We start from the raw sequence: 26,745 nt of genomic DNA, 5'->3' as shown, positions 1-26,745 counted from the left end.
AGGTAGACAAAGGCCATACAGAACCATCGCTTAGCCCCTGGAACGCTCCTGTGTTGGGTATCCAAAAGGAACCTGGCAAGTTTCAGGTTTTGCATGATTTACGTGCAATCAATGCAGTCATGGAACCCATGGGTACCACTCAGCCTGGTCTTCCCACCTTGTCTGCAATGCCTAGGAATTTATATGCAATTACAATCAACATACCCTTACATGACCTGGATACGGAGAAATTTGCATTTTCTATCCCTTCTATTAATTGTGCTACATCCATGAGCAGATGTCAGTGGAAATTTTTGCCTAAGGCATGAAAAATAGGCCGACAATATGTCAGCTATATGTTTGGCAGGCATTGTGGGATTTTTGCTCTCAGTGTCACCTCATCCACTCTATGGATAACATTTTAATAGGACATAAAAATCCCGTCATTTTACAATTCTTATTTAAAAATATTACAATGGAATTGAATTCTCGAGAACTTTGTATTGCAGCGGAAAAAATTCAAAAACAGGAGCCTTATTTATTTCTTGGACACTATTTAACTGTTGAACTAGTGAAACCTCAAAAGCCCCATTTGTCCCTTCCCTCTACCCCTACTTTGGTGTCTATGCAGCAGTGCTTGGGCAGCATAAGCCGGGATTCGCCCATCATTACGTGTTACCACCCAGCAGCTTGCACCTCTGTTTTCCCGCTTAGCGGCCCTCAGCGACCGGAGGAAGGTAGAGGCCCTACTAGCAGTGAATCAGGCCTTGAATGAGGCAGTGCTCTCTCATTACCGAGCTGGGGTGTCTTTATTAGCCCTGGTGCTGCCACCTGAAGGATCCCCACGGGAGCCCCTTTTGCAGGAAGACACAGGAGTGGTGTACTGGGTCCCTATGGCCTCCCCTCCCTCCCCCACTGTAGCCCCTGTTTTGGACAATGTTTTTATTATGGCAAGAAAGGTACTGAATACAGCGAAGCGTCTCCTTGGCCAGGAGGCGGATGCGCTGGTGCTGCTGCTATCCAAGGATTTGGTTCCTTGGGAGTTTGAAGAGTCCCCTTTGGCACAATTAGTGTTGTCTACTTATCAGGGGCAAGTTGATCATCATCGCCTCAAGCACAAAACCTATCCTTCCTTCCTTGATTTTCAATTAATCACAAACGGATTTTAGCAACCAAGCCTATGTCCCAGGCACCATTGGCGTCCACCAATTCTTCCAAAAATTCACTATAGTTATATAATAAAAACCCAAGAAAATCCTGGTGTTGTGTACACGTCTGAGCTGGGTGGCTCTGTGCAGCATGGAGAATCATTGGCGCTTTTGGCGCTGTTGCGCGATGAACCTAACCCCGTCAATGTGTTCCTGACAGCCAGTGTGCCGTCAGTGTTCCGAACCTTCCACTTGCGGTCATTAAGCCTTCCCCAGATGCGCTCGATGCCACGATGGCCTCCATGCAATTGTTGTTGGCACACAGAAGTCACCCGGTCTCTGTGCAGCCTATTCGCGGGCAGTCAGCAGATTGATGAACCGGTGGGTGTCCGCTCCTTAGAGTTAGCTCTCCGCAGGCACAGCCAGTCCCACCAGTCAGCTGAGGCCTTCTATCGTCTATCCCCAGCCATCTAAGGCGACATGTAAAATTTGGTTCCTGCTGGTTCTGCTTGTGGACCATTATTCCCGTTGGGTCCCCTCCAACCCATGGGCATAAATCCCCGTGGCCTCCGCCCTCATGCCCTTTGGCAGATGGATGTAATGCCTGCTCCCCAATTTGGCCGTTTAAAATTTGAACATGCTATTACAGATACGTTTTCTTTATATGTGTCTGCTGCGGCCTTGTCTACGGAAAATACAGCAGCAGTCATTTCGACTGCGCTCGAGATGGGCATGCCCTAGCCTATAAAAACTGATATTGGGCCAGCTTCCGCTAGCTCCTCGTTCGCTGCATTTTGCTCTTCTTGGAACAGGTGTCCTGCACAACCCACAGGGACAGGGTATAGTTGAGAGTGCTCATCCAGCTCTTCAAAAACAATTGGAAAGGGGGGACCACATGGGGGGGTGGAACACCACAAAAGAAGTTAACAGAGGCATTATTTACATGGAATCTTAAAAAAATTGACAAACAAGGCCTTTCTTCAGCTTACAAGCACTGGGGCTCAATGTTGCCACGGAGAACTCCATTACTTCTGGTCAAATGGAAGGATCGGGCGACCAATCAATGGAAGGGCCCTGATCCCATGCTAACCCAAGGGAGAGGTTTGGCTTGTGTCTTTCCAGAGGGAGCGGAAAAGCCCATTTGGGTGCCTGGCCGATTGGTGCGACCCTGCACAGATGGACCCCCGGTGCCCGGCAATGGAGAACCTGTCGCTGAGCGAGGATGAATCCAATGAAGGAGGGCCACGGCCAGCGGCCCCCCGAAAACCGGGAGGGGGACCACAGCACTTATCCAGACGTCGTCTTCGCAGATGCATCACCCCAAACCTCCGCCAATAACGTGGGGGGGGGGGCACTAAAGGCCCTGGTGACTCAAGTTCAAGCGATGTCTCCTGAGGGTCATTTTTGTTACTGTGTGCCATGGTTACTGCCAGTTCACAAGTTCATGCCCGCCCCTCCAGTGGATGGCAGAAAAACTTCCCCGGTTCTTGTGTCAGTTACCGGAGTCCAGGCTACCAGTGACCTTTCCTACCAAGGGCACCATGGGAGAGAATAGTTTGCCCCTTTGAACAGCAATTTGGGGCATCCTTTGCGGGTGTGTTTCCTTTGTCAGACGCCTCAGCTGGGTTTTGTCTACGGGCTTCCAACTTAAGTGTGTGATTGCCCTGCACCATTTGTCGTGCTCGGTGCTGTACACACAGGAGATTTGCCGCTCATGAAAAAGACCGGTGCAGCCCTGTGAAGGGAACCGTGACGGGCATCGAGGGGGCCTCCCCGTTTCCCACGGGCTGGGTCAACAGAACAGACTAGCGCCAAAGAGTAGCAGCACCAGACGGTGTGTGCTTTGTGACCGTCCGCAGTGTCAGGGATGTGTGTCTGCATCTTCTCCCCACAAGGTGGGCCCGTAGGTCCATTTGGGGCCCTTGTTTTGGTTTTAATCACCCCAACCCCCCTATGCCTCAGCCGCAATGCAGCCGACCAAGACGCTGGTTGGGAACCTTTTTCAGTTTGGGGACTACCATTCTTGTGGGATTCCTTTGCTTGCTTAGATTACAGGCCCTTTGTTTCTATTCAGGGTGGTGTCTTCTATGGTCTTCATTACTCCGCCGCCCACTCCCATTCACAGTGCAATGTGGGCGCAACACAAACACCCTCTACCCGCTGGGTACAGTGTTTTGGGGGAGGAAATTACTTTGAAAAATCGGTTTGGCTTCAGAATACCACTGAAGATCTTTGGCCCAATGTCATACTTTGGATACCCTTGTGTAAAACCTCCTTTTTAAAAAAACTTTTTTAGTTTTCTTCATTACTTTTTATATCATTTTGCTATTTTAAAAATCACTTTATTAGGGGCTCATACAACTCTTATCACAATCCATGCATACATCAATTGTGTAAAGCACATTTGTACATTCGTTGCCCTCATCATTCTCAAAACATTTGCTCTCCACCTAAGCCCCTGGCATCAGCTCCTCATTATTCCCCCTCCGTCACCGCTCCCCCCTCCCTCATGAACCCTTGATAATTTATAAATTATTATTTTGTCATATCTTGTCCTGTCTGACATCTCCCTTCACCCGCTTTTCTGTTGTCCGTCCCCCAGGGAGGAGGTCACATGTAGGTCCTTGTAATCGGTTCCCACTTTCCACCCCATCCTCCCTCTACTCTCCCAGTATCACCACTCTCACCACTGGTCCTGAAGGAATAATTTGCCCTGGATTCCTTGTGTTTCCAGTTCCTATCTGGTCTAGTCAGATTTGCAAGGTAGAATTGGGATCATGATAGGGGAGAGGGGAATGAGAAAGCATTTAGGAACTAGAGGAAAGTTGTATGTTTCATCTTTGCTACATTGCACCCTGACTGGTTTGTCTCCTCTGGAGACCCTTCTGTAAGGGGATGTCCAATTGCATACAGATGGGCTTTGGGTCTCCACTCTGCACTCCCCCTCATTCACAATGATACGGTTTTTTGTTCTTCGATGCCTGATACCTGATCTCTTCGACACCTCGTGATCACACAGGCTGGTGTGCTTCTTCCATGTGGGCTTTGTTGCTTCTGAGCTAGATGACTGCTTGTTCACCTTCAAGCCTTTAAGACCCCAAATGCTATATCTTTTGATAGCTGGGCACCATCAGCTTTCTTCACCACATTTGCTTATTCACCCGTTTTGTCTTCAGCGATTGTGTCGGGAAGGTGAGCATCATGGAATGCCAGTTTAATAGAACAAAGTATTCTTGCATTGAGGGAGTTCTTGAGTGGAGGCCCAGTGTCCATCTGCTACCTTAATACTAAACCTATAAGTATATGCACATAGATGTATTTCCCCATCATCAAATATATATATATTTACATATGTGCGTGCCTGTATTTAGACCTCTATAAATGCCCTTTACCTCCTAGTCCTTTCCTCTATTTCCTTTGACTTTCCTCTTGTCTCACTATCATGTTCAGTCCCCATCTGGGTCTCAGTAATTCCTCTTGGTTACATTACCCTTGATCACACCCTACCAGGCCTCCTACACCCTCCTCACCACCAATTTGGATCGCTTGTTGTTCCCTTATCCCTGGGTTTGTTAACACCACTACCTTTCCCCCAACTTCCCCCTCTCCCTTGTCCCCCCCAAATTGTAGGTCCGTTGTTTTCTCCTCCAGATTGCTCATCCAAAAACCTACATTTTTAATACTTAGCTGGTTCCCACATACCCTTCGCGCGATCAGAACGTCCCTTTTTTTAATGAATTGTTGATTGCTTAATTGTACAATTGGTTCTTGCTGGGATCGTCATCCTATAGTTCAGTAGCTGCCTTAGTTCATTTCCCATCATTGTTATGGCTCCCTCTAAAAAAGGCTACTGAAGGACGGCAAGGAGATTTAAAGCTAAGACAGACGTCCTCCTTGTGCGTCGTGATCAGAGAGACCTTGGGCTCTCGGTGGTCATTGCGGCCATCACGGAGGCTTCGCTGCAGCGCGGCCACGACCACCACACGGTTGTCGCTCTCCCACAGTGCACACAAACTGCACATACTGTAACCCCGAGGGCCGCGCGGCCCGCCGAGGACATTTATCCAGCCCACCAGGTGTTTTTGCCCCATTTTGTTTTTCCACTTCAAAATAAGATACGTGTAGTGTGCATAGGAATTGGTTCATAGTTGTTTTAACTATAGTCCGGCCCTCCCATGGTTGAGGGACAGTGAACTGGCCCCCAGTTTAAGAACTGTGAGGACTTACTCGGTGTCATGTCGATAGCCTGTCACAAGCAGGTTTGACCTTTAACCTCCCTGCAACATCACATTGGGCTCCTTTCTGAAGACGTGGATAATTTATGGCAGTTGATTCATGTGACCTGTGACCCACGGTATTCAGCTAGATGTTTAACCCAATACCAGACTCATTTACATTCAACACAGGCCTTAGTCATTCAGCAGCAGCCTTTACACCTAACAAGGAATCAAACGTTTGTCCGTCTTTTGCAACCAATGTCAAGAGTTGATATTTTAAATATAGAAAACACCTTGAATTCCCTTTTTTCGATGTGCACAATAAGTTGGTGTCATGGTTTCTCCCAGTAGTCTTGTTATATATTTAGGTTTTGCAATTTGCTTAATTGTTTGCATATTACTGTGGAAGTGTTTTCTGCGCTTACGAGCAAAAGCAGCTGTGACTAAAGCACTGGTAGTGGATTTATTAAGCCTTGAATTAAGGGAAAAGGAGGAACCTGTGGGGTGATGGCTGTGGAGTTAGAGCGCAGGCAGGAGGAACGGCGTAGAAAGCTGCTCAGCCTTCTCCAGAGGGCCGCTTAAGGGCTAGGGTACTAGCTTGAGGCTTCTAAGAGGAAGTCACATTCGAGCGGAAACTTTGAGGATGACTGGCTGGGCGAGGGGGAGCATTCCAGGCGTGGAAAGGCACATGGGGTGGGGGAGGTCTGAGGAACTAAAGGTCACACGGCTGGAGAGAGGGGCAGACCCCACCCGCTCTGTGGGCAAGGGCTGGTGGGTCATGTCAAAGGCTGCCCATCCCACCGTCAGAACGCCGAGTACCAGAAGCCCTGCTGTACAGACCGGGGAACTGAAGGCCATGGGCGACCCACGACTGGTAGGAACAGGCAATCGGGACTAGAACCTGGGCCTCCCAGCATCCAGATTCCACAAGCCATGCCGCTTTCAGACTGCCCGTCTGGGCAGAGGCGCTGGGCTGGGCCTGGCCATGTGCAGGGATCTAGAAAGGCTTGCTTTTCCTCAAAGGAGCCTGAGTCTGTCCAGAGGCACGTACCCATTATTTTTACTTTTTCAGCTTGCCAGGCCTGAGGTAAAGCGGCTTGGACTTAGGGATGGGGACGGGGACAGGGTGACCGGGCAGGACTAGATAAGGCTGTGTCTCACTCCTCCACTTGGCGCAGCTGCAGCCCCTGGGCCCTTACCTGGCCGTCCCCCCTCCAGCAGCGGCTCCCCTCCCAGGTGATCTGTTCTAACTGCACTTCTGGATCTCAGGCCACCGCCCCGCCCACCACACCCCCACCAGCCCCATGGGTCTGAACCCATCAGGGGTGGTGGGTGAGGCACTGCTGGCAAGGGTCAGGGACAGCAGTGCAGGGGTGCAGGTGCTAAACCCAGTTTTTCATTTTCTCCATCAGGTTGGGAACTCTTCCCCCCCCCCCCGATTTATTTATTTTAAATCATTTTATTGGGGGCTCATACAACTCTTATCCCAATCCACATATCCCTTGACTCAGGCATGTTTGTACATATGTCGCCCTCATTTTCTTCTAGACATTTACTTTCTATTGAGCCCTCGTACCAGCGTTTATCCTACCTCTACCCCTCTTCCCCCCGACACACACACGAAACCCTTTTGAGCACATGAGGGCCTGGGTGGGAAGCAGACACCTTTGGGGTGAGAGATTTGCTCTAAAGAAGGAAGAGGCATTTGTAACGATCTGGAATGTCCCACAAGCTGCATGACTTTTTAAAGAAAAACAACAAAGGTCAAACCAGCGGCGTGATACTCTCATTGTTTTCCTAACGGTTTTGTAAATATTGGTTGTCTCTATGTGGGTACTGGGACTGCGGGAGACTGCTAGAAATTACTTCCCAGCCACCCGACCAGCTAATAAACATTTATTTGGGGATTATTCTGCTCAGGTACTTCCATTAAGCTACTGGGCAGCTGATGGGTGGGAGAGAGGGCCCCCACTATTCCTCTTTGGGAGACACCTAGAAATCAAATCCTTAAAGCTGTGAAGCAGTCCAAGGGCACCTGCCTGCGGCTTCCAAACGGAAGAGACATTTCATGGGAAACTTTGGTGGGAGGAAGGGCCTTTGTATAGATCCTTTTACCACGTGTACACAATTTTTATTCACTGAGTGTGAAATACGTTAGCTAGGGTCTCATCTCATCCATGGACCCCACCTCACGCCCCCAAGTTCAGGCGAACCCACACCTGGCTCTTAGAGCCCAGCGAGGCCTTCACCCCGCCTTGCCAGTGAGATGTGTGTCTTCCCTATCTGGCCACCAGGGAGCAGCCCACGCCTAGACATGGCTTGGGGCAGTAAACAGGCTGAGCCCCCGCCTGAGTGGCCAAGTCTTGCAGCACGCTGTAAACCCTAATGCCCCCACCCCTACCCTGAGGCAGTGAGGCCAGTCCCTCCCAGGCCTGCAGTGGAGGAAGGACATAGAATGGGTCCTAATGGTGACAGACTTGTCCTCGATCTCTCTGAAGGTTGGGACTTGCCTCTCCGAGCTGGCCCTGGGTCACCCCCTCTCAATGGTTCCCTGTGACACAGAACAGGGCTAATTCAGCAGACGTCAAGCTCCTGGGGTGCCACGTGAAAGGGGTCAGGGTCGCAAACTTCAAACTGAAATCACGACCCTTGAGTCAATTCCAACTCAGCAACGCTCAAGGGCAGAGTAAACTGCCTCCATGGGGTTCCCAAGGCTGAACTGTTTCCGGAAGCTGATGGACGCTTTTTCTCAGGCAGTGCTTGGGGGGATTTCAGCCGGCCGCCTTACAGCACTAGCAGCCAAACACTTAACCACTGAGCCCGACACCATGGCCATTGGGTTGATTCCTAGATCAGCGTTCCCGCCAATGCTGTCAATCGTTTTCTCCTGTAGTGAGGCTGGTGAGTTTGAACTGCCAATCTTGTGGTTGACCTTCACTGAGGTAGTTAGTTTATTGTGCCAACCTGGCCGATAAACACAGGTGGGATTAATTGAAGAGCAGAGGGATAAATGACTGTGAGCCTCATCTTTCTAGTTCTTGGGTCTCTTGCTTTCTGATGGTCAGATCACGGTGCAGCAAGGCTCATTTCCTGCAAGACATCCCCAAGGAGAAGCCGTATGGACCTACCCGGATGCAGCCCCGGGTGCTGGAGCAGCCGTGTGGAGGCCCCTGCCAGCGCCGAGATGCTTACACGCTGATTCATTTTTTCCTCCTGCAGTCGGCGTCATAGTGTGTGTTTTGTGAGATGGAGGAGGACTTTGTGGATTGGTGTTGGACATATGGGCTAATGTTACACTTGTGGGCTTGGCAGCACTGGGTTGGGATGTTTTCTTGATGCGCACTTAACCTTTACATGAAACTCTCTCTTATACACGAGTTTCTGTGGATTTGGTTCTCTAAAGTCCCCAGACTAATACATTGAGCCAACAGCACTCCCGGGGCAGAGTCAGGTCTGTCCGTTAAAGCTAGGAGCAATGGATTGTTTAATGGATTGTTGTTACTAAGTGCCTTCCGCTAAGCTCAGACTCATAGCAACCTTACGGGTAACAGAATGAAACATTACCTGGTGCTGCACCCTGCTCGTGATCGCATGTCTGCGCCCTGTTACAGTCACTGTGTCCGTCAGTCTCATTAAGGGCTTCCTCTTTTTGCTCTTGTTGTGGACCATCTATTTTACCAAGCATGATGTCCTTCCCAGGGACTGGTCCCTCCCCATAGCGTGTCTGGAGGACGGGAGACCCAGTTCAGCCACCCTCACTTTTGTCCATACTTCTTCCAAGATGTGTCTGTTCTTCTGTCGGTCCGGGGTCTGGTCAATAATCTATCCATGCCATAATTCAAAGGCATCAATTCCTCTTCAGTCTCCCTTAGTCATTGTTCAGTTTTCACATGCACACAGCTTGGGTTCCGTGCTTAGTCTTCATAGTGATGATTTTTGCTTTTTTTTGGGTCCCAGATCTGTCTTATGTAACACATCGTTTGAATTCTGCCTGCTGCTTTCATGGGCATCGATTATAGAGCCGAGTTAGATGAAATCCTCGATGGCCTAAATCTTGTGCACATGACGGTATTCCTGATGGGTCCAGTCGTGCGGGTTTGCGTGTGGAGTTGCAGTCTGTGGAGCAGACTGTCTCAAGGTGTGCTCAGCTGCTCAGAACTCCTGGGCTTCCGGGCAGCAGACAAGCGCATCTACGGGACGGTTTCCTCTCTCCAAGGCAGTCAGGGCTGTCGCCATATTCCATGGGTTCAGCAGGGCCATGGGGAAAAGCTGACTGCTCTTTCCAGGGAGCTGAGGCTGACCTTTAACTAAGATAAGGTCAATGCTCTCTCCCGGCCCCTGGGCCACGGCCAAAGGCAGCATTCTGCAGGTGTAGTTCCACTCCCCTTGGAACCATGGTCTAACTGGCTCCTCTTGCTTCTTTGTTTGCCTTCTAAGAAAATGTCAACAATCCCTTTGTGTGAGAACCGGGGACAAATGTGGGACACCTGGCGCTGTCTAGAAACCTGTCTCCAGTAAGTTCTGGGCCCTGGATTGTCTGTTGCTTCAGGGGTCCCCTATGCCCTCACTGTCCCCTTTATCTTATCCTTCAAAAATTGCAACCGTGTCCCTCTGGACCCTCTGGTGGTTGAGAGAGCACGGTCTCGCTGAATCACACGAGTCACACTGGAGAGCGGAGCCCCGTCTTCATCTTCTTCATGCTCAGCCAGCACGGTGGCCTCATCTGCACATCAAGGGCCGTTTGTCTTGTTCTGATCCTGGTGCCCCTCTTGAGACCAGGTGAGATTACAGCAAAAACATAGAGAGCAGTGGTTCTCAACCTGTGGGTCTCGACCCCTTTGGGGATCGAAAGATCCTTTCACAGGGGTCACCCGCTTCATAACAGTAGCAAAATGAGTGATGAAGTAGCAACGGAAATAATGTTATGGTTGGGGGTCCCGCCACCTGAGGAGCTGCTGGAAGGGGTCGCGGCGTGAGGCACCAGGTGGCCGGGAATCAGGCTCCACAGTGCAGTGCGTTTGGGTTTTACTTTCCAGGTACCATCATCCTGAGGAACTACCAGCCTGCTATGCCAAAGAGCTGCATCGTTTCACATTCCCGCCAGCGGCACTGGGGGGTGGGGGGGGGGCTGCAGTCTCTCCAGGTCCTCAGCAACCGTCACCATTGTCCTTTCGGCTGTCCCCGTTCTGCTGGGTGTGAAGTGGTAGCCCGTCAGTCCCTTACCTGACCGCCACTGCCCTGCGGAGGCGCGGCAGCCAGCATCTGCATGAGCTTTCTGATCTCTGGAGAAATAGCTGTTCAATGCGCTGCCCGTTTTAAATGTGAGTGCAGTCTTTTTATCACTGAGTTGTGGGACTCCTTTGCAGGTGCTAGACACAAACCCTTTCCTAGACTTGGTGGATCGGCAAATCTTTCCTCCTGGTGGGTGGGGGTTAGGGGGTGGGGAGGGGTTGTCTTTCACCTGATTTATTGAGGTGGGGAAACGGAGGGGCTTCCAAAAGTTCATGGGAAGACTGTTTTATGATTCAGGGACGTCTATGATCATCGTTCACCCCGTCGTCATGTTTGTTTCATTGATACACTCCCGCTCGCTCTGGAGGTACGGACGTTTGAGCTGGTTTTGAGCGCCACCAGATCCTGTCGATCCTGGTGATGGACCTATCTGAGCACTCACTCCTGACTCCTCCTGAGCGGCTGACCGCCTAGCGCGTCCGTCCAGGCCCTGAGCTACTTTGGCCGGGCTGTGACATAGTGGGGGGAGGGCATGATTCAATTTTGTGTGTGTGCTTGGCCTAGCCACTAGTTGAAAGGTCTGTTTCCCACTGAACTAGCCTGGCTCCTTTGGTGAAAATCGATTTAAAATAAATGCTTGCAATCGATTCCAGTGACGGGTCAGAACCGGCACTGCCACTCTAGATTGTGGAGCTTAGGGGCTGGGGCACTGGGGAGGGAGCTAGGGTGGGGGTAGCCCTGCCCTTCTTCGGCCTTCCTAGGGCCCCGGAGGGAGGGATCCAGAGAGAGCATGCTGAGACTGACCGTGTGCATGTGTGTGACTGTGTGCATTTGTCTGTCTGTCTGACAGGTGAGGAGGGAAGGCTGCGGACCTCAGAACCTCGCCCAGGCTGGGCCTCCACTTGATACCAGAGCCAGAGGCTTCAGGGCTCAAAATAGCCTGACCTCTGAGCCCCCTCCTCCACCCCCACAGGCCGTGCCCCTGGATGAGGTGGCCTTGGCTCACAGCAGTGGGAAGGCGCCTGTGACACTTGAGATAAGGTGAGAATTTCACAAACTGCCTGGCCAGGGCCGCTGCAACTGGGGCCTTTGATCAGAGAGAAAAGCAGACTGGAGGGGAGGGGGTGGGAGACCAGCTGGGCTCTGGGGCACATCAGTGCCTGGTCAGGGTGTCCTGGGCAGGACCCAGGGCACAGTGACAGGCAGGCAGCTTCCTGGAGTCAAACACACTTTATTCAGCAAAAGACTGCACAGAGGGCCTCGGGAAAGAGCAGAGATGGAGTGAACTACGTGGGGAGGGGGGGGGCTGTTCACACTCTGCACAAGGGCTGGGTCAAGTCACAGCGCTGGGCAGGGCTGCTCTGCCAAGTGGGCAGCGAGGGGCATGGGACTACTGAGGTGGTGGGCTCCAATCCCCTCAGAGCAGCCAGGGCCTCTGCTCCGACACATGATTACAGGGCAGGGGGCAGCAGTCACTGTGGGCATGGGGCAGGCCGCCATGCCTGTGCACATTGGGTGGGGCGCAGATAGTCCCCTGCCGACGGCGGCAGCCTGCACTCCCTCTCTGGAGGACGGCATCCATGATTGGGGGTGGGGAGGGTCTCAGGGTTTCCACCAGGAAGGCCAGGAGTCAGGCCTGTGGGGAGCACAGGGAGGGGGCCTGTGTGCTACCGAGCCAGCCAGGACCTGCTCTGGGTGACTCTCCGAGAGGCCGGCATTGAGGGGAGGGAAGTCTGGGGTCTAGCTGAGTTCCTGGTTCACATGCACTCTGGCCCAGAGGGCTCCCCTAGTGAGAATGCACCAACTGGGGCCTGTCTAGCGGGGCCGGGAAGGACGGTGCCCAGCTTCTCTGGGGGTGGCGGGCGTCCCCCACAGGGACCCGCAGAGGGCTAGGCAGGGTGGCAGGGCTGACACACAAACGCAGGCGGCAGGAGCATGGCTGACGGCCATGGAGGGCGGGCGGCCAGGGCTCATTCCTCAAGCCTCCCGTCCCGGATGTGCTCGAAGGAGAAGGGCAGGAACTTGAAGCCGGTCCCGCTGTAGAACTTGTTCTGAAACTCCACCCTGGGGCGGAGAGAGAGAGGAAGTGGTCATTGCACAGAAATCCTCTCTGGCTCCTGCTCACTGTGCAGAGCCCAAGGCTCTGGGTGGGCGGGCCCGAAAGGTGCTCCGACTTCAGTCTCAAACGAAGAGCCCTTTCCTAGGAAGACGCGCCGTCTGCAGCCGGCCTGGAGACCAAGCGCCCCTCTCCGGCCACAGCTGACCCAGCTGACTGCAGGGGAGCAGGGCGCAGGGGCCCAGCGCGAGGCCTGCAGGAAAACGGGCCGAGCACCGGGTGGTTTTGTCATTTCTTTTCTGGGGGAGGAGGAGGAGGGGCAACCAGTGAACAGCCACTGCTTTGCCATTTAGGGGAGGAAATTCCCAGGAAAAGGGGGGGGGGCAGTTAGAAAGGGAAGTCTCAGAGCAACAGCGGGGCATTCTGCAACCCCCAAAATATCCGAGCAAGTCCTTCTCTGGGGGCTGGCAGGAAAGACAGGGCATTGAGCACCCTCGAAGGCAGTTCAGCGTGCACCCCGGGGTCTCCGAGTGGTCGGGGGACACTGAGGAGCAGAGAACAGCCCTCTTCCTGTGAGCAGAGCCATTGGGCAGGGCCTGGCTAGGCTTCCCCCCCAAACCCCCCCTCCCCAATGTCCTGGAATGCTGCCAGCAACCACAAGGCCACCAAATATGGGCAGAAAAGTACATGATTTAGAGGGTGCAGAGCCAAGGAGCTCTGCCCTGAGGAATAGTTTCCACATGCGCTGGGTGACCTGGGGGCATGACAGCCCCCGAAGGGCGGGGGGGGGGGGGTGGAGGAGGGGGAGGCTGTGGCGGCTTCAAGCCACACACCAGGTGCAGGGAACGGTGTGCAGAAGCTGCCTGAGCTCCTGTGCTCCTGTTCATCTTCAGCCCCCAACAGGGATTTGCACTTGGGGGGTGGGTTGTTAAAGGGGTGGGAAGTGGCCTGGGGCTCACGAAATCAGAGGCCTGTCCACCACTGTCACCAAGAAGCCCTCAGATGCCCCTTCAGTCCCAGGGTGTCAAGGACACAGGTGGCAGCGCCGCCAGCCTCGCCCACTCCCCCGGGAGAAGCTGTGTGGGAGTGGGGACAGGCTGCGTTCTTTCTCACAGCACATCCCTCTGTGCCTGGGCCACGGTCCCAAAGCCTCTGGGGCCCTGGGAGGTCTCCCTCCGTGCCATGGCCAAGCTCGACCAGGGAAGAGGGGGCCTAGGGCAGAGCAGATGGGCATGTGTGAGGACGTGCCAAGTGAAGCCCCTCACGATATTCCTGGCAACAGCCATTTTGTCACCAGGACTAGATGCCCCATGTTCCCTGGCCCCCAAACCCTACCCCCTAAAGTTCTATCTGCCCCAGTACTGGGGAGGGGGCTGGGGGCTGGGGAAGGGGCACTGTTTTTCTGTTAGGTCTGAATTCTCCTTGCTGGGTGTTCTGGAGACATCGAGAACAGACTTTCATGTCTTCCCTTCAGGTGGTCAAGGGGCCCAGGTGGCACGGTGGGTTATGCATTGGATCGGGCTGCTAGACCCCCAAGATCAACAGTTCGGAACCAGCAGCCGCTGCGAGGGAGAGAGCTGAAGCCTTCCAGAGGGGCCTCCGCGGCAATGAGTCTGGCTGGGGGTTGCATGCGACGTAGATCTCGGTCTGGACAAGTCACCTTAGGGGCAAACTCCAGCTGCGAGGAACTGGTTCTTCTCCCCATCCTGCCAGATGTCCGGAACCTGGACGGGGCTGACTCCCACCCAGGCTGGGACTGCCCTTTCCAGATGGCTGTGAGTCACCAGGCTCTTCATGACAACCGCCCCCCATGTGCCCCTTGCATAAGGTGGGACCTGGTGGAGGACAGGGATGCAGGCCTCCAATGAGGGTGTTCTGCTCACAGTGCAGTAGAAAACGAGGGGCAAGCCCGACACTCCGACACCCCCTCTCGCAGCCACAGTCCAAGGTCAGGCATTCTGGGTCAGCCTCACCCTCCAAGCACAAAGCTGGCAAGTGAGGTCCTGGTGCCCCCACCCCCCAGAGCTCTTGGGTCTGCCGGCCGAGTGAGGCTGCCTTCCCAGGGGGCAGGCTGCGCTGCTCTGTTGGGGGAGGGGGCTCCAGGGCCTGCCAGGCACCTCGAGGAAGGCGCACCAGGCACTTGGGTGGGCTTCTCCATCACAGGTCCAGAGCTGGCACTTGGTAGAGGTCACTGAATGGCCCAGAGGAACTAACGGGATGAGAGAGGCGGCTCTGGGCATGTAGCAGTAAGCCTCGTTTCCTTGAGGGGCTGGAGGGAGTTGGGGCCTCGTGCCTCCCCTGGTGAGGGTGGGCTCAGGGAGGGGCATGCTGGAAGCTGAGTCTGCTGAGCCTCTCTGGGCAGCCCAGGGCCTTGGAACAGGCACCTGCCAGGTGGTCCAATGACAGGGTGCTGACGTCAGCCTGGGACGCCATTCTGGGGTTCTCATTCTGAGCGGGAGCCGTTTCCTGTGCTGTCCTAGGGCACGTGCCCCCAAACCCCATCAGTAAGGGCGTGGCATCTGGCACCAGCCTGCCAGGTGAGGGGCGTTCCTGGCGCTGTCCTGGAGCATCAGCTGCAGACTGAGCCCCTGCCTGCGTCTCCCTGATCAGGGCACCGTGTGGAGCTGTGGGGACAGGGCAGCCGGGCACCCCTTACACGGAGGCCGGGAGGGACCCCCTGTGCTTAGGTCATTGTCAATTCACCCACTAGCTTCGATTCGTGGTCTGTCCCCAGGCCGTGGACCATGAGCAGGAGACCCCTGCTCAATGTCAAGGGTAAGGTATGTGGTGGAAGATGCCCGAGGAGGCTGGATGCCGGGAGCAGCCATTAGAGGGCAGCCACCCCTCCCTGCGAGCTCGCCCATGCTCGGCCAGCAGGGGGCACACGGGCACCAATTTCACTCCCTGGGTTTTTGGGGTTTGGGTGGTCACCCCAGTGAGCCGCAGGTGACCACCCCTAAGGATCAGCTTCCCAAAGGGTCGCCAGAGCTCCGCATTCCCCCTTACTGCTCTCACGACCAGGAGGTAACAAAAGCACAGCTGCCCAGCAGGCAGGCCTGTCTCCCTCTACTCCCAGGGGTGTCCAGAGCAACCAAGGCCACCCGGGTCGTCCCCCCCTACACAGGCCAAGAGCGGTGTCTTCACAGGGGCTTGGCCAGGGACCCTCTGCGATGAAAACAGCAGACTCCCTGCCATGAAGCCAATTCTGACTCGGGCAGCCCTCTAGGAAAGGGTAAATCCACCTCTGTGAGTTTCCGAGATCAACTCTCCCCGATCACAGCGCCACGGAGTGCCTGGGGGCTTCCATCTGCTAGCCTTGAGCTAGCTGCCCAACTTGTAACCACTATGCTGCCAGAGCCACACGCTCTTGTAGAGGGCAGTCCATGTAGAGGAGCAGGTGACAGGCCCGTGGCAGACACGTACGATTCAATATTTCACCACTCCCACCTTCCCAAACGCGAGAGCGTCGGAGTCCAGGAGGTTAAGTACTGAGCTGACGGAGGGGGCAGAGCTGGGTTCCGACCCAGACCAGCCGGTTCTGAAGGCTGCTCTCTATCACTCAACACCCCTGGGCCCAGTCATGAAAACACAGGACGACAACTTCACTCAAAGGCCACAGGGGAGCCTTAAGGAGAAGTCCTCTTTCCGGCAAGAAAGCCCGACCCCCCCAATCGCCTCTGCTCGCTTTGGACTTGAACAGTGAGGTGAGGCCAGGCCAGGCCACCCTCCCTGGGCCCGGCTCACGAGGTGGCTGCTGCCAGTTCTTGCCTGGGAGGCGGCAGCCTTCGTGGGCTGGGGACAGAAATGAACAGGAAAAGGAGGAAGCCAAGAGGACAAGAAAAAGTGAGTCACCCTGGGCTGGTTACTCAGACGCGCCCTCCCACGGGCGGGGAGGGAGGAAGTGTGCAGTGCTGATAAGCTGGGAACCTGCAGTGAGCCAGCAGTCGGAAGCACGCACCACTCCCAATTGCGCGCTCCACGGGAAACACAGCGGGGGGGGGGGGGTAGAGGAAGAGGCAGAAAGCTGGGTCTGAGAAAGCAGGGCCCACCGAGGCAGCTGCAGGGGCATCTCAAGGAAGAGTAAGGCTCTTGCCCTTACATGTCTCCAATTCCCCCTCTCTAATTTAGAACCACCATCGGCTGAAAGAGAGAAGGGTCATGGGGTGTGATCTTTGTTTCTGGGGACCAGGCCGTTTTCATGCAGCCATCAAGAGTCACCCCAACCTGTCACCCCTGAGTCTACTTAGATTCCCTGGGAGCCTGTAGGATAGAGTAGAACTGCCCCCCCCCCGAGCTCCCCCCACTGTGACCCTTATAGGGGCTGACGGCCGCATCTTTCTTCTGCAAAGCGACTAGCGGGCTTGAACCCTAGTGCCAAACGTGGCTGAACACACACACACACACACACACACACACACACACACACCCACACACCACCCCCACCCACCCCTATCTGAAGCAGCAGCTTCGATGCACTGTTACACTACATACACTACAGAACACCCCCCGCCCCAGCACAACAGGGCTACTGGGGTCTTTGCCAACGGACCAGGAGCACAAGGGGGCACAGCTGGGGTGCAAGGGGCTTGAGCCTTTTCCTGACAGACTGCTTTCAGAGCTCCTCTTGTGACTCTGGAAGCTGGAGAGATTTAGACCCTATCCCTCTCCCAGAACAAGGACAGACCCAAAGCTAGCCACAAGTCGCTGCCAACCCCCGGCACAGCGGCTCCCTTTAAGCTCTGGGCGGGGCTGGGCAGAGAGTGAGGCTGCGGAGGGACACACTCACTTCCTAAGTGGGCTGTCCTTTCCCATCAGCCTTCCTGATGTCCATTACTCAAGTGGGCCATAGGCACAGTGAGAAAGCAGGTACTTCCTGCTTGGCTGGCCACCTTGGCCCAGGGAAGAGACTGGATCCTGTACAAGACAGAAGACAAGGACCCCCCCTCCCCCCCGTCCCCCACACTCACCAATGGAGCCGCAGGGCGTGGAGGAAGGCCGACAGACCCTCCATGATCAGGAGGATGGTCACGGTCAGGGTGGCAAAGGCAGCGAAGACAAAGAAGAGTGCCAGCCCTCCTGCCAGGCTCTTCACACTCAGGCCCATGTGGATCACCATGGTCCAGAGCACCTCGGACAGCTCTGAGGACAAGAGACAGCAGCAGCCTGAGTGGGACCACTCCGTCCCGTGAGGCGAGCCTGCCACCGCGCTGACTGCCCGCCTGAGACTGTTCCCTAGACTCAGGAGCCCGAGGAATTCCAGAACCTCACCGAATTCCACTGTGTTTAGACCCTGTCTGAGCAAGGCCTCCCGCCGGCCCCCCTCCCCCACAGGGAAGCAAGGTTCTGGGTCTGGGTGGGCTACACTCACGTGCGTGGGCCAGGCTGAGGGCCCAGAGGCGCAGGTAGGAGGCAGTGTTGGAGATGCAGCCCAGGCAGTACTCAATTGTGTGGATGGCCTGGTGGACCATGGTGTCCCCAAAGTCAAACTGGTGAGAGGAAACCAGAGAGAAGATAAGAGGTGAAGAGGGGAGTGGGCCAGGAGCCGTGGCGCGGAGCCTGAGCACAGCTGTCAGAGAGATGGGCGGCTTCTGAACCTGGCTGGTGCCTGGCCCTGGAGGGCCCGGGGCACAGTGCGTTGACCTCCACACTCAGTGCTGAACTCAGGTGGTTACGGCTACGTCTTCCTCAGGAACCCTGCCAGAAGTTAGCCCTCAGCCTGAGCCCCTCGCGCCCCTCCACACGCTGTGTTGTCACGAGCGGTCTCTTGGCCAGCTTTCTCAGCAAATTGGCTTTTGCTCTGTCAGGCGGGGAGCCGGAGCCCCCAGGAGACTCGGTACAGGGACTGGCTGGGGGCCCTTGCTTGCTCTAGCTCGTCTCCACTTTGCGGGGGCTGCTCTGAGAAGTCAGGAGAGGGCAGGAAGGGACTGGGCCCTTGGAGACAGAGCACCTGGCTGGAAGGTGACGGGAGGAGATGCTAAGCACCTTCAGAGCTCTTGGAGGCAGGAGGACCTTTTTGACTTTGACTTCTGGAGAGCTGGCACAGGGAGAAATTCCTACACGGCCAGGTCACGTCGCTCAAACGCAGCACCTGCTCCTTCCCTTGCCCTCTCCCCTCTTTAGTCCCAGTTTCTCTCCCAGTGCCCAGACTCTGTCCAGAGTCAATGAGGAAGGGTGGGGGCAGTGAGTGGTCCTACTCTGCACCCCACCTGCTGGCCTCCCCTGGAGAGCCCTCTTTAGAGGCTGGGTGCCTCACAGGGCCAGGGGCAGAGACTTTCCCACTGCAGTTTCTTCCCGCCTTGCATGATGCCCAAAGGGCACCCCAAATACCTGCAGAGACAAGACCCATGGGCAGGACATGGTGCAGGGCTGCCAGGGTCCAGGCTGTAGGGGTGTGGCCAGAGGAGAGGGGCAAGGCATTGGCTCCCATATACCATCTCTGGGCCAGCACCCCCTCTTCATCTTCCCTCACTTTGGACTACCCACACCCAGCTCATTTCTGGCTGGGCTCCTGAAACCCATTACTCTGAAAAAACCTCAATCCCACCCCTGCTGGCTGGCGCCCCGGGGCCCCTACTTGGAGGAAGGGAGGGAGCGTTCAAGGAGTGAGGTCCTTCCTGCCAGGAGACCAGCAGAGCACCGCTCCTCTGCTGACCAGCCCTCTCAGCACTGTCCGCCCACCTGGCTTTCTCCCAGGGCAGCGAGGGAGGCAGGAAGCTTCCCTGGAAGCATGACCTTCCTGGCTGCTCCCCTTCCCCACTTCACCTTTGTAACCCCGGCACCTCCTCTTGGGGACCCAAAGGCAAAGCAACGGTACCTACCGCAGAGGGCATGTGAAATGAGAGATCCAGCCAGCGGAGCCTGCTGCTCGGCACCTGCCTGTGTGCGTGCGGCGGCCGGGGCCCAACTCTTGCCCCTGTGGGGCTTCTTTCTCACCCTCTCCCGGCTTCCTCAGAGCTCACCCACTCATTTTCCTGCCCCATGCCTCTACCCTCTGGCCCCGAGCAAGTGGGCAACAGGTCATAGGCCTGCGCCTCAGCCGTATCTGTTGCTGTGGCCTCTTCCTGGAGCTGCAGCCTCGGCCCTAGCGCGGCATCACCGGGGTTTCAATGGCCACCGCCAGAAGTGACTCCCAGGTGGACAGCCGAGCCCAGTCCCTTGCTGATTTCCTCCTGTGTGGCCACAGGCACTTCAGACTCGCCACCATCTGAGTAACCTCGTCGACTGCCCTCCCCTGACCCTAGGACCCACGTCTCCCCCAGGTCGATGACACTCAAGCCTGGAAGTTCGTCTGGAATCTTCACCTTCTCACGCCAAGGGACTGGACCTAGCTTTTGCCTCTTTACTACCCACCCCACACTTGGTCCCTTCCCTTGCCACTTCCCTGCCAACACCTTACTCCATCCAGGTGCCCGGTCCTCTCCTCACTTGTATCGACATGCCCTGCCCGGAGCCCACACACCCTCTAACCCTGCCAATGGCAGATCTAGGGGTGTCCATGGGGCTGTCACCTCCAGCTCCTTGCCGCCCAAACACCTGCTGCCAACCCCCCTCTCACTGCCCCCTACCCGACTGTGCCCCAGCCAAGCGGAAGACTCCCCCTCCCCCACCGTGATGTGGCCTTACAGCATATACATGTACATCTACTCCTGTACGAGTTACAGCCTCGGAAACCATCAGGGGCAGGGCTAGGCAATGGTATGGACTCCGTCGCAGTGAGTTTGGTTTTGTGCTTTGCAGACAGACACTGGTGGGTCTGCCTCCCCACCACATCCAGACTCCTGCCCGACTAGACTTAACGCAGGACTACGCTTCCCAGTCTGCCCCAGGGTTTGTTAGGCCTCCTTCCCCCGCCCCCCCCGCCCCCCCCGCCCGCCCCTACCCCCATGCTCTTGCAGCCTTCTGGGTGCACTTCTACACACAGGGCCTGCCACCAGACGGCCTCCTCAGCTTGTCTGGAGCTCTTTGAAGGAAAGGACTGTGTTTGGGGTGTTTTTGTTCTGTTTCTGCAGCAGCAAACACAGTGCTTGGCAGGTGGGCGGGTGTGACCGACAGATGAACGGACAGATGGGCGGATATGTGGGTCCTGGGATGGGTGGATGGCTATGTGGGTGGAAGGGTGGGTGTACACTGGAGAGCAGGGCCGTGCACTGCTGACCCTCGTTGAATAGCTATGGCCTTTAAAGAGTCCCGTACAATAAATGGCCTGGCTTGCAATTGGCCTGCGTGTCCCCTGCCCCCCATCAACAGGGACTGCCACTTCCAAATGAGAGAGTTCTGGAAGCAGGCTGGGCTTTTTAGAAAACTTGTTCCGTGTGAAATCTTTAGATAGCTGCCATAGTCCTCTCAATCTGGTGGTCCACTAGGCTGGCTGTGCCTGACATGACTTGGGAGGCCAGAGGTGGCTGAATTCCCAAGTGAGCTGGGGGAGCCAGAGCCTTGGCACGCCCAGCCCCCGTGGGACATACCTGCCCTCTGGACATGACCAGTGGCACCGGGTCCTCGGGGAAAGACAACTAGAGGGCACCATGGGTGGAGAGGGCTTGGGTTCCCCACGGGCACCAGGCCACTCCCAGCAGCCGTGGAGGCCAGGTGAGCGAGCAAGAGGAGCCTCTCCAGCCCTGGGGAGAGCCGGTGAGTCTGGAGGTGAGTCTGGAGAGGGAGGGCGCAGCCTCTGGGTCTGGGTGTTCTGGAGAGGCTTGGGGGAAAGAGAAACCTTAAGGAGCCCACACCCAGGCCTGGAGTTGCTAACTGAAGCTCAGCTGCTCCAAACGGGGCCTGACTACTTAGCCGGCACTTCCTCCTGCCACCCCATGTGTGTGTGGCTGGTGCAGATCACGGGGGCTCCTGTCAGCAGACGGAATGGCTTCCTGGGCTGCACCTGTGAGGCGAAGCCCCTGCCCCCTCCCTAAAAGCCGCCTGCTGCCCACCCTGGGCAACAGGGCGGTGTGGCTGAGCCCGAGCGCAGGTCGAAGCATCAAGCAGATGAGGGCAGCAGAAGAGATGGGGTGAGAGGGGGCCCATAAGCACGCAGAGGAGCGGGAGGGAACAGCTGCTCCTGGGGTGGAGCGACCACGACATTACAGGAGAGGATGGCCGAGGACAGGGGACTGAATGCCAAGAGGGCGTCACTTCAAGAATGCCACCGCGGACATTGCTTGTAGCGCCATCGAGACCCTTCCCGGAGGCCACGACACAGAGACAGGTGAGCGACACGGATGCAGCTAATGGAGATGAGCACGGTCCGAGCACAGGTCACACACTGGTTACAAGTGGCCAGTGGGATGCAGGGTGCACGTGTCACGGAGGCCCCGGGGTGCGACAGGACCGCAGAGTGATCACAAGGAGGGAAGAGAAGCCCCAGATACATAGGGAGGAGAGCCGGCTTTTGTCTTACCCCTTCGTCCTCGGCAGGCTTGAAAACACAAATCCATACTTAGTGGGAAGGCACCTCACACACACACACACACACACACGTACAAGTCACAGGCACAAGGTGATCCCCGCTGCTGGGCAGGGCTCCCGCGGACTGCATGCAGTACCATCGGCTCTGGGTCAGAGGCACCAGGCCCTGGCAACGTCTGCGTGACACAAAGCGTCATCACAGTGGGAGGGGAATGGCCAGTCACCTGGGCCTCAACTCCTGCTTGCTTCCAAAAGAACGGGGCGCCTGGATGAGATCCAAAAGTCCAGCGCAGGGGGTTGGTGCCACAAAGGGCCAGGCAAGGAGGTAGGGTTTTAAACCCCGAGCTAGGGGGAGGTGGACTCGCCAGGTCTAGCCAAGCCTGATGGTCTCTCCCTCGCCCAGTGAAGTCAGTAAAGTCACTTGCTAGGTGTGGTGATGCTAAAACAGTTATCTGCCCCAAGAGAAAGTCCATGGACCCCCAAAGTACCAGGGCTGACAGCCACGGCTCGGAAGGGCTCTTGAATGGGGCAATGACTGAAGCGACTCTGCGTGTGGACAGCAAGCGCTACGGAAGTCAAGACGCGATACCGGAACAAAAGGGCTGGGGGTTCTGCAGGCAGCGGCCTACCACCGGGCGAAGCGGGGGTGCCCTGAGAGGTGCTGGAAGCAGGCGGACTGTTAGTGTGAGCGTGGCAGTTGTGCAAGGAGAAGGCGGGAGTGAGGCCTCTGAGCCAGAAGGAGAGGAGGCCCACCCCGCAGCTTACCTCTTCCGCGTCCTCTGAGTGGGTGGAGAGCTGGTCATGCTGAATAATCTCAGCATCCTCCTCTGTCGGTCCGTTGCCCACCCTGATCCCACCAAAGTTGAGAGTGCCCTACACAGACGAACAGAAAGAGTAGAATTTGCCTGAATGTGGCAAGGGCGGTGGTTAGTGCATACACACCCGCAGTCTAGGGGCAGCCATGGCACCCCTGGTCGCAGCTGCCACGGACAGACAAGTCTCAGAGCTGCAGCATGGAAACCAATTGGCTCTGTAAACGCTCACCCCAGCCACAACACAAAGTAAAACCCAAGCTGGGACGCACAATCACTGCCCCCACCCCAGCAACCACCGCCCTGGCCCCGCCTGCCTGCTGTGGGGCAGCTCTGCCTGCAGCGGCACAGAGGCACCGGCGGAGAATCCTGTCTGAACCGGGAGCTCGACACTAACGTGCTCTCAGGCCCGCACCAGCCCAAGTCCTGCTGGGAACTCAAGGTCAGACGCAGCAGGAAGGAGGGCAGTTAGGTCCGGCGGTGATGCTCCCCTGGGCTGGTCAGCTTCAGCAGGAGCCGGGGGCTCCAGCAACCTCTCCCAGCTACGACGGGGGTCGGGTCGGGGGCACAGGGAAGGGGACACGCTCCACAGACGTCCGCTGGCTGCTTGAGGAGAACTAATCTTTGAATGGAAGATTCTGGAATGTTGACACAGCTCTTCTAGGCCTGTGAGCAGCCCCTGAGTTGAACAAGTGGCGTCGCGAGTTTGCTCCCCCCTCAAGGCACAGGCGGTTTTCAGCATGCTCTCCACCAGCAGAATTTTAGATCAGTCAACTGGGTCTGGAAGAGCTTGGGCGGGCTGAGGCAAAAGGATGCTCTGGGGACAAGCTAACACACACACACACACACACACACACACACACACACACACACACACAAATCAGGAGTCTGTCTGACAGGCGCCATCTGGAGCCAACTTGCCAGAGTGAGAGAGTTCAGGTCACACGGCGTCTGTCCGGGCGCCATGGCTGCTTTGCTGCCAGATAGCCTTTCCAGCCACCGGCATGCAGGTCGGGTCAGCTTCCCCGAGGGGCCTGCACCCCCAGCTCAGGCCTTGGTGCTGGGCAAATTCCCCCTTGTCTACAGTGGTTCCCAAATTCAGTCAGAGAACTGGTGCAGCAGAAGCACCCTGAGAGCTGAATTTTAGTCTCTCAAATATCACCCCTAGAAACGGTACAATTCGGAGGGGTTGGGTGGAGCCCTGGAAACATGTATTGGAAACATATTTCCCCAGGATTGGGGGAGGGTTGATTAGAATGGAAAATACATGGCCCCTTGGCTAGGTGGTCTCACTGCCCAGGCAGTGTCCGTGCACACAGACTCGGACGGAGAAGTTCCCAGCTCCGCTATCGGTAAGTGTGAAGAACTGGGGCCAACCAGCACGCTCACCACCCAGGAGGTGATTCTGCCGGTTTGCTACTCTCACCAGACAGTTTCCATAGGGTGGCTGGCAGTCACGAGAAAGCATGACACAGCTTCAGCTGCACCAGGATGGAAACAACAACATATACTAGGGTGTAAAAGTGAACAAATCGAGGGGCACCAGAGCACTAGAGTTTCTAATAAAAAAATTATGTGTTTGTGCAGAAACACACACAGAGAAACACACGCGTATCAATACGTACCATACACACACTCAATACCAGGAGACACACATACATATTTGAATCGACAGATGAGAGACAGGCATGACAATCACAGGCTGTTGCTGAGGAGAAGAGTGGTGGGCCCAGGGCGGGTTCTCCGTCCGTCCCAGCGAGCGAGTGAGCGAGTGAGCGAGCACTGCGTGCGCTCTCCAGTCCAGGACACGGTGGCTTGGCGCCGATGTCTTAATGCCAGGAGAGAACTGTGTGCCCCTTCATCTTATTCTGCTAAGGGGGGACTTCAGGTCCACAAGGTGAGCCTGACAATCAGCTGGATCTGAGACCCACTGAAGCCCCGAACCTCTTCAGCCCACACACCTGTCACCCCTGACCACGCTGAGAAGGTGCAATGGCAGTACCTGGGGACAGGTGGGGCTTGAGAGGAGACCAGGCGGGCTCAGGTTTCAGGGCTCCTCCTGCAGCAGAGAGCCATTTCCACAGCTCCCCACAACCAGCAGAGACACAGGGTGGGGGCGGGGGACAGGCAGCCTGTGAAAACTCCCAGCTAGACACCGGCAAGCATCTCTTCTGAACACAGGGGAGGAGAGGTACAGGGTGGGGGGCACACAACCAGCAGTCAAACAGAAACAAACAAAAACAAAAAGAGGAAACTTGGATATACTGCTTACACACAACCCAGAGACTCAGAACAGACTGGAAACAGATCAGTGCTTGAACCCTGAGCCCTCTGGGCGGGGAGCCAGGCCCTTCCTGTGGAACCACCGTCCTGATGCTTCCAGGCTGCTTTCCCGATGGCAGTGTGAGCTAAGGAGGCCCTGTGAGGCCGCAGGCTTCCGGCTGGGGGCCCTCCACTCAGAGGGGCCCACATGAGGGGAGAGGAGGCCCCGGGAGCACCCGGTAAGCACTCGGCAGTGCTGAGGCCTCTCCCCCCCTCAGGGAGGGAGAGGGTAAGTTCCTGCTTGAAAATAACCTGAAGCGGCAACATGAGCACATCACCTGATCCCAACTATTAGCCCCTTTAGAACAGTTCTAGATGGATGCTCGCAAGTAATTTTCCAGGTTTAAAACTTGTAGGCACACCTAAGGCAGGCGATGTTTGTCCACTTACATATTTCATTTTCTTTAAGGGAACATGAGACTGCTAGCACACAGGAGCAATCGTGAGCAAGCACTACCTCTCAGGCTTTGAAAAAGTCATACAGATTCCTTACCTAGACTCTATTGGGCAGCTTTGACTCAGCGCAGAACAAAGTTTTGGTTAAAAGGCCTTTTTGTTTTTGAGGATGAATATGTTCAAAAGCTTAACATACAAAGTGTTGCTCATCGAGTCATGAGGACACAGTGAGAGGGGAGAAAAGAGCAAGACACAAGAGGATGTGCAGCACCCACAACCGAGACACACAGGGGGGAGGGGCTCTCTGGGGCAGCCGGGCATCCAGGCCACTCGCAAAACAGCTGACGCCACGAAGCTGCCACGGGAAAGAGGGGATGTCACTACTAGTAAGGACCAAGGGTCCGAGCACGACGCTCGGGTGGAACTGTGGAGTGCGGGGCAACCAGTCCACGAAACACAGGTATGTTCACACCTCCATGCTGAAGAATCCCCAACACACAGCCACGGGGACAGATCGGATGGTGGGCAGGGCCAAGAGCCGCTGCCTTGGATGAGGATAATGGGGCTCGGAGAGGGGCGACGGCCACTTGGATTTCACGGACGTGACTGTACTTACATATTGGAACAGAGACTTAGCCGGCCAATGGTAAGGATGGCATCTGAATCTATTCTTAAGAGGTGGCAATCTCTTCTGCCATCGTCCCCTCGAGTGACAAGGGCAGGCTTCCCCGGAGGCACGGGTGCCCTGCCCTCCGCAAAGTTAAAAGGAACGTTTTAACTTTAAACGCAGCGTGATGGCTGGCGGGCCGGCATTTCACTCACTGCTGCAGCCGCTGCTGCCTCTAGTCCCTGCTGGCTCGGGGTTGGGCGGACTGGGGCCTCCGCGGGTTGCCCTTCCTGATAGTGAATGGAAGAAAAGAGGAAGGGAGAAGAAAACGAGAGAGGGAGGGCATGGGGGGAGGGGGGACGAATGGAGGGGACATGGGAGGATGAAGATGAAGGCCAGAGAAGGGAGAAGGGGGGTCTTGTAACTCAGCAGCTCTCCAATCGGGGGCATCAGCGAACAGCGTAGGAGAGGCATGCAAAGTGGTCTCCGGGGGGTTCCAGGCCGTGCATGACTGACTAGCCGGGAACCAGGCATGACGCTGAATGTGTGGCGACATCACTTTGTATGTGGGGGG

At 55.9% G+C, this 26,745-nt stretch overlaps 1 protein-coding gene across 5 annotated transcripts in view; it reads right to left on the bottom strand.

Annotated features, from left to right (window-relative positions):
- Window positions 1-12,398: 12,398 nt before the first annotated feature.
- The window catches only part of ATP6V0A1 (ATPase H+ transporting V0 subunit a1), a 56,229-nt gene continuing 41,882 nt past the window's right edge, over window positions 12,399-26,745 (bottom strand). For all 5 annotated transcript variants that reach the window (XM_075561849.1, XM_075561852.1, XM_075561853.1 and 2 more), the window contains exons 18-21: window positions 22,800-22,907; window positions 18,001-18,118; window positions 17,600-17,771; window positions 12,399-12,640 (exon numbers count right to left, since the gene is read on the bottom strand). In XM_075561849.1, coding sequence (XP_075417964.1) covers window positions 12,547-12,640; window positions 17,600-17,771; window positions 18,001-18,118; window positions 22,800-22,907 — 492 coding nt within the window. In that variant the 3' untranslated portion in view covers window positions 12,399-12,546. The remainder of the gene's footprint in view (window positions 12,641-17,599; window positions 17,772-18,000; window positions 18,119-22,799; window positions 22,908-26,745) is intronic.

This window comes from Tenrec ecaudatus, chromosome 10 (assembly GCF_050624435.1).
Source record: "Tenrec ecaudatus isolate mTenEca1 chromosome 10, mTenEca1.hap1, whole genome shotgun sequence".
Taxonomy (NCBI): domain Eukaryota; kingdom Metazoa; phylum Chordata; class Mammalia; order Afrosoricida; family Tenrecidae; genus Tenrec; species Tenrec ecaudatus.
Note: the sequence above shows the minus strand (reverse complement) of the source record. Positions and strands in the feature narration are given on the sequence as shown.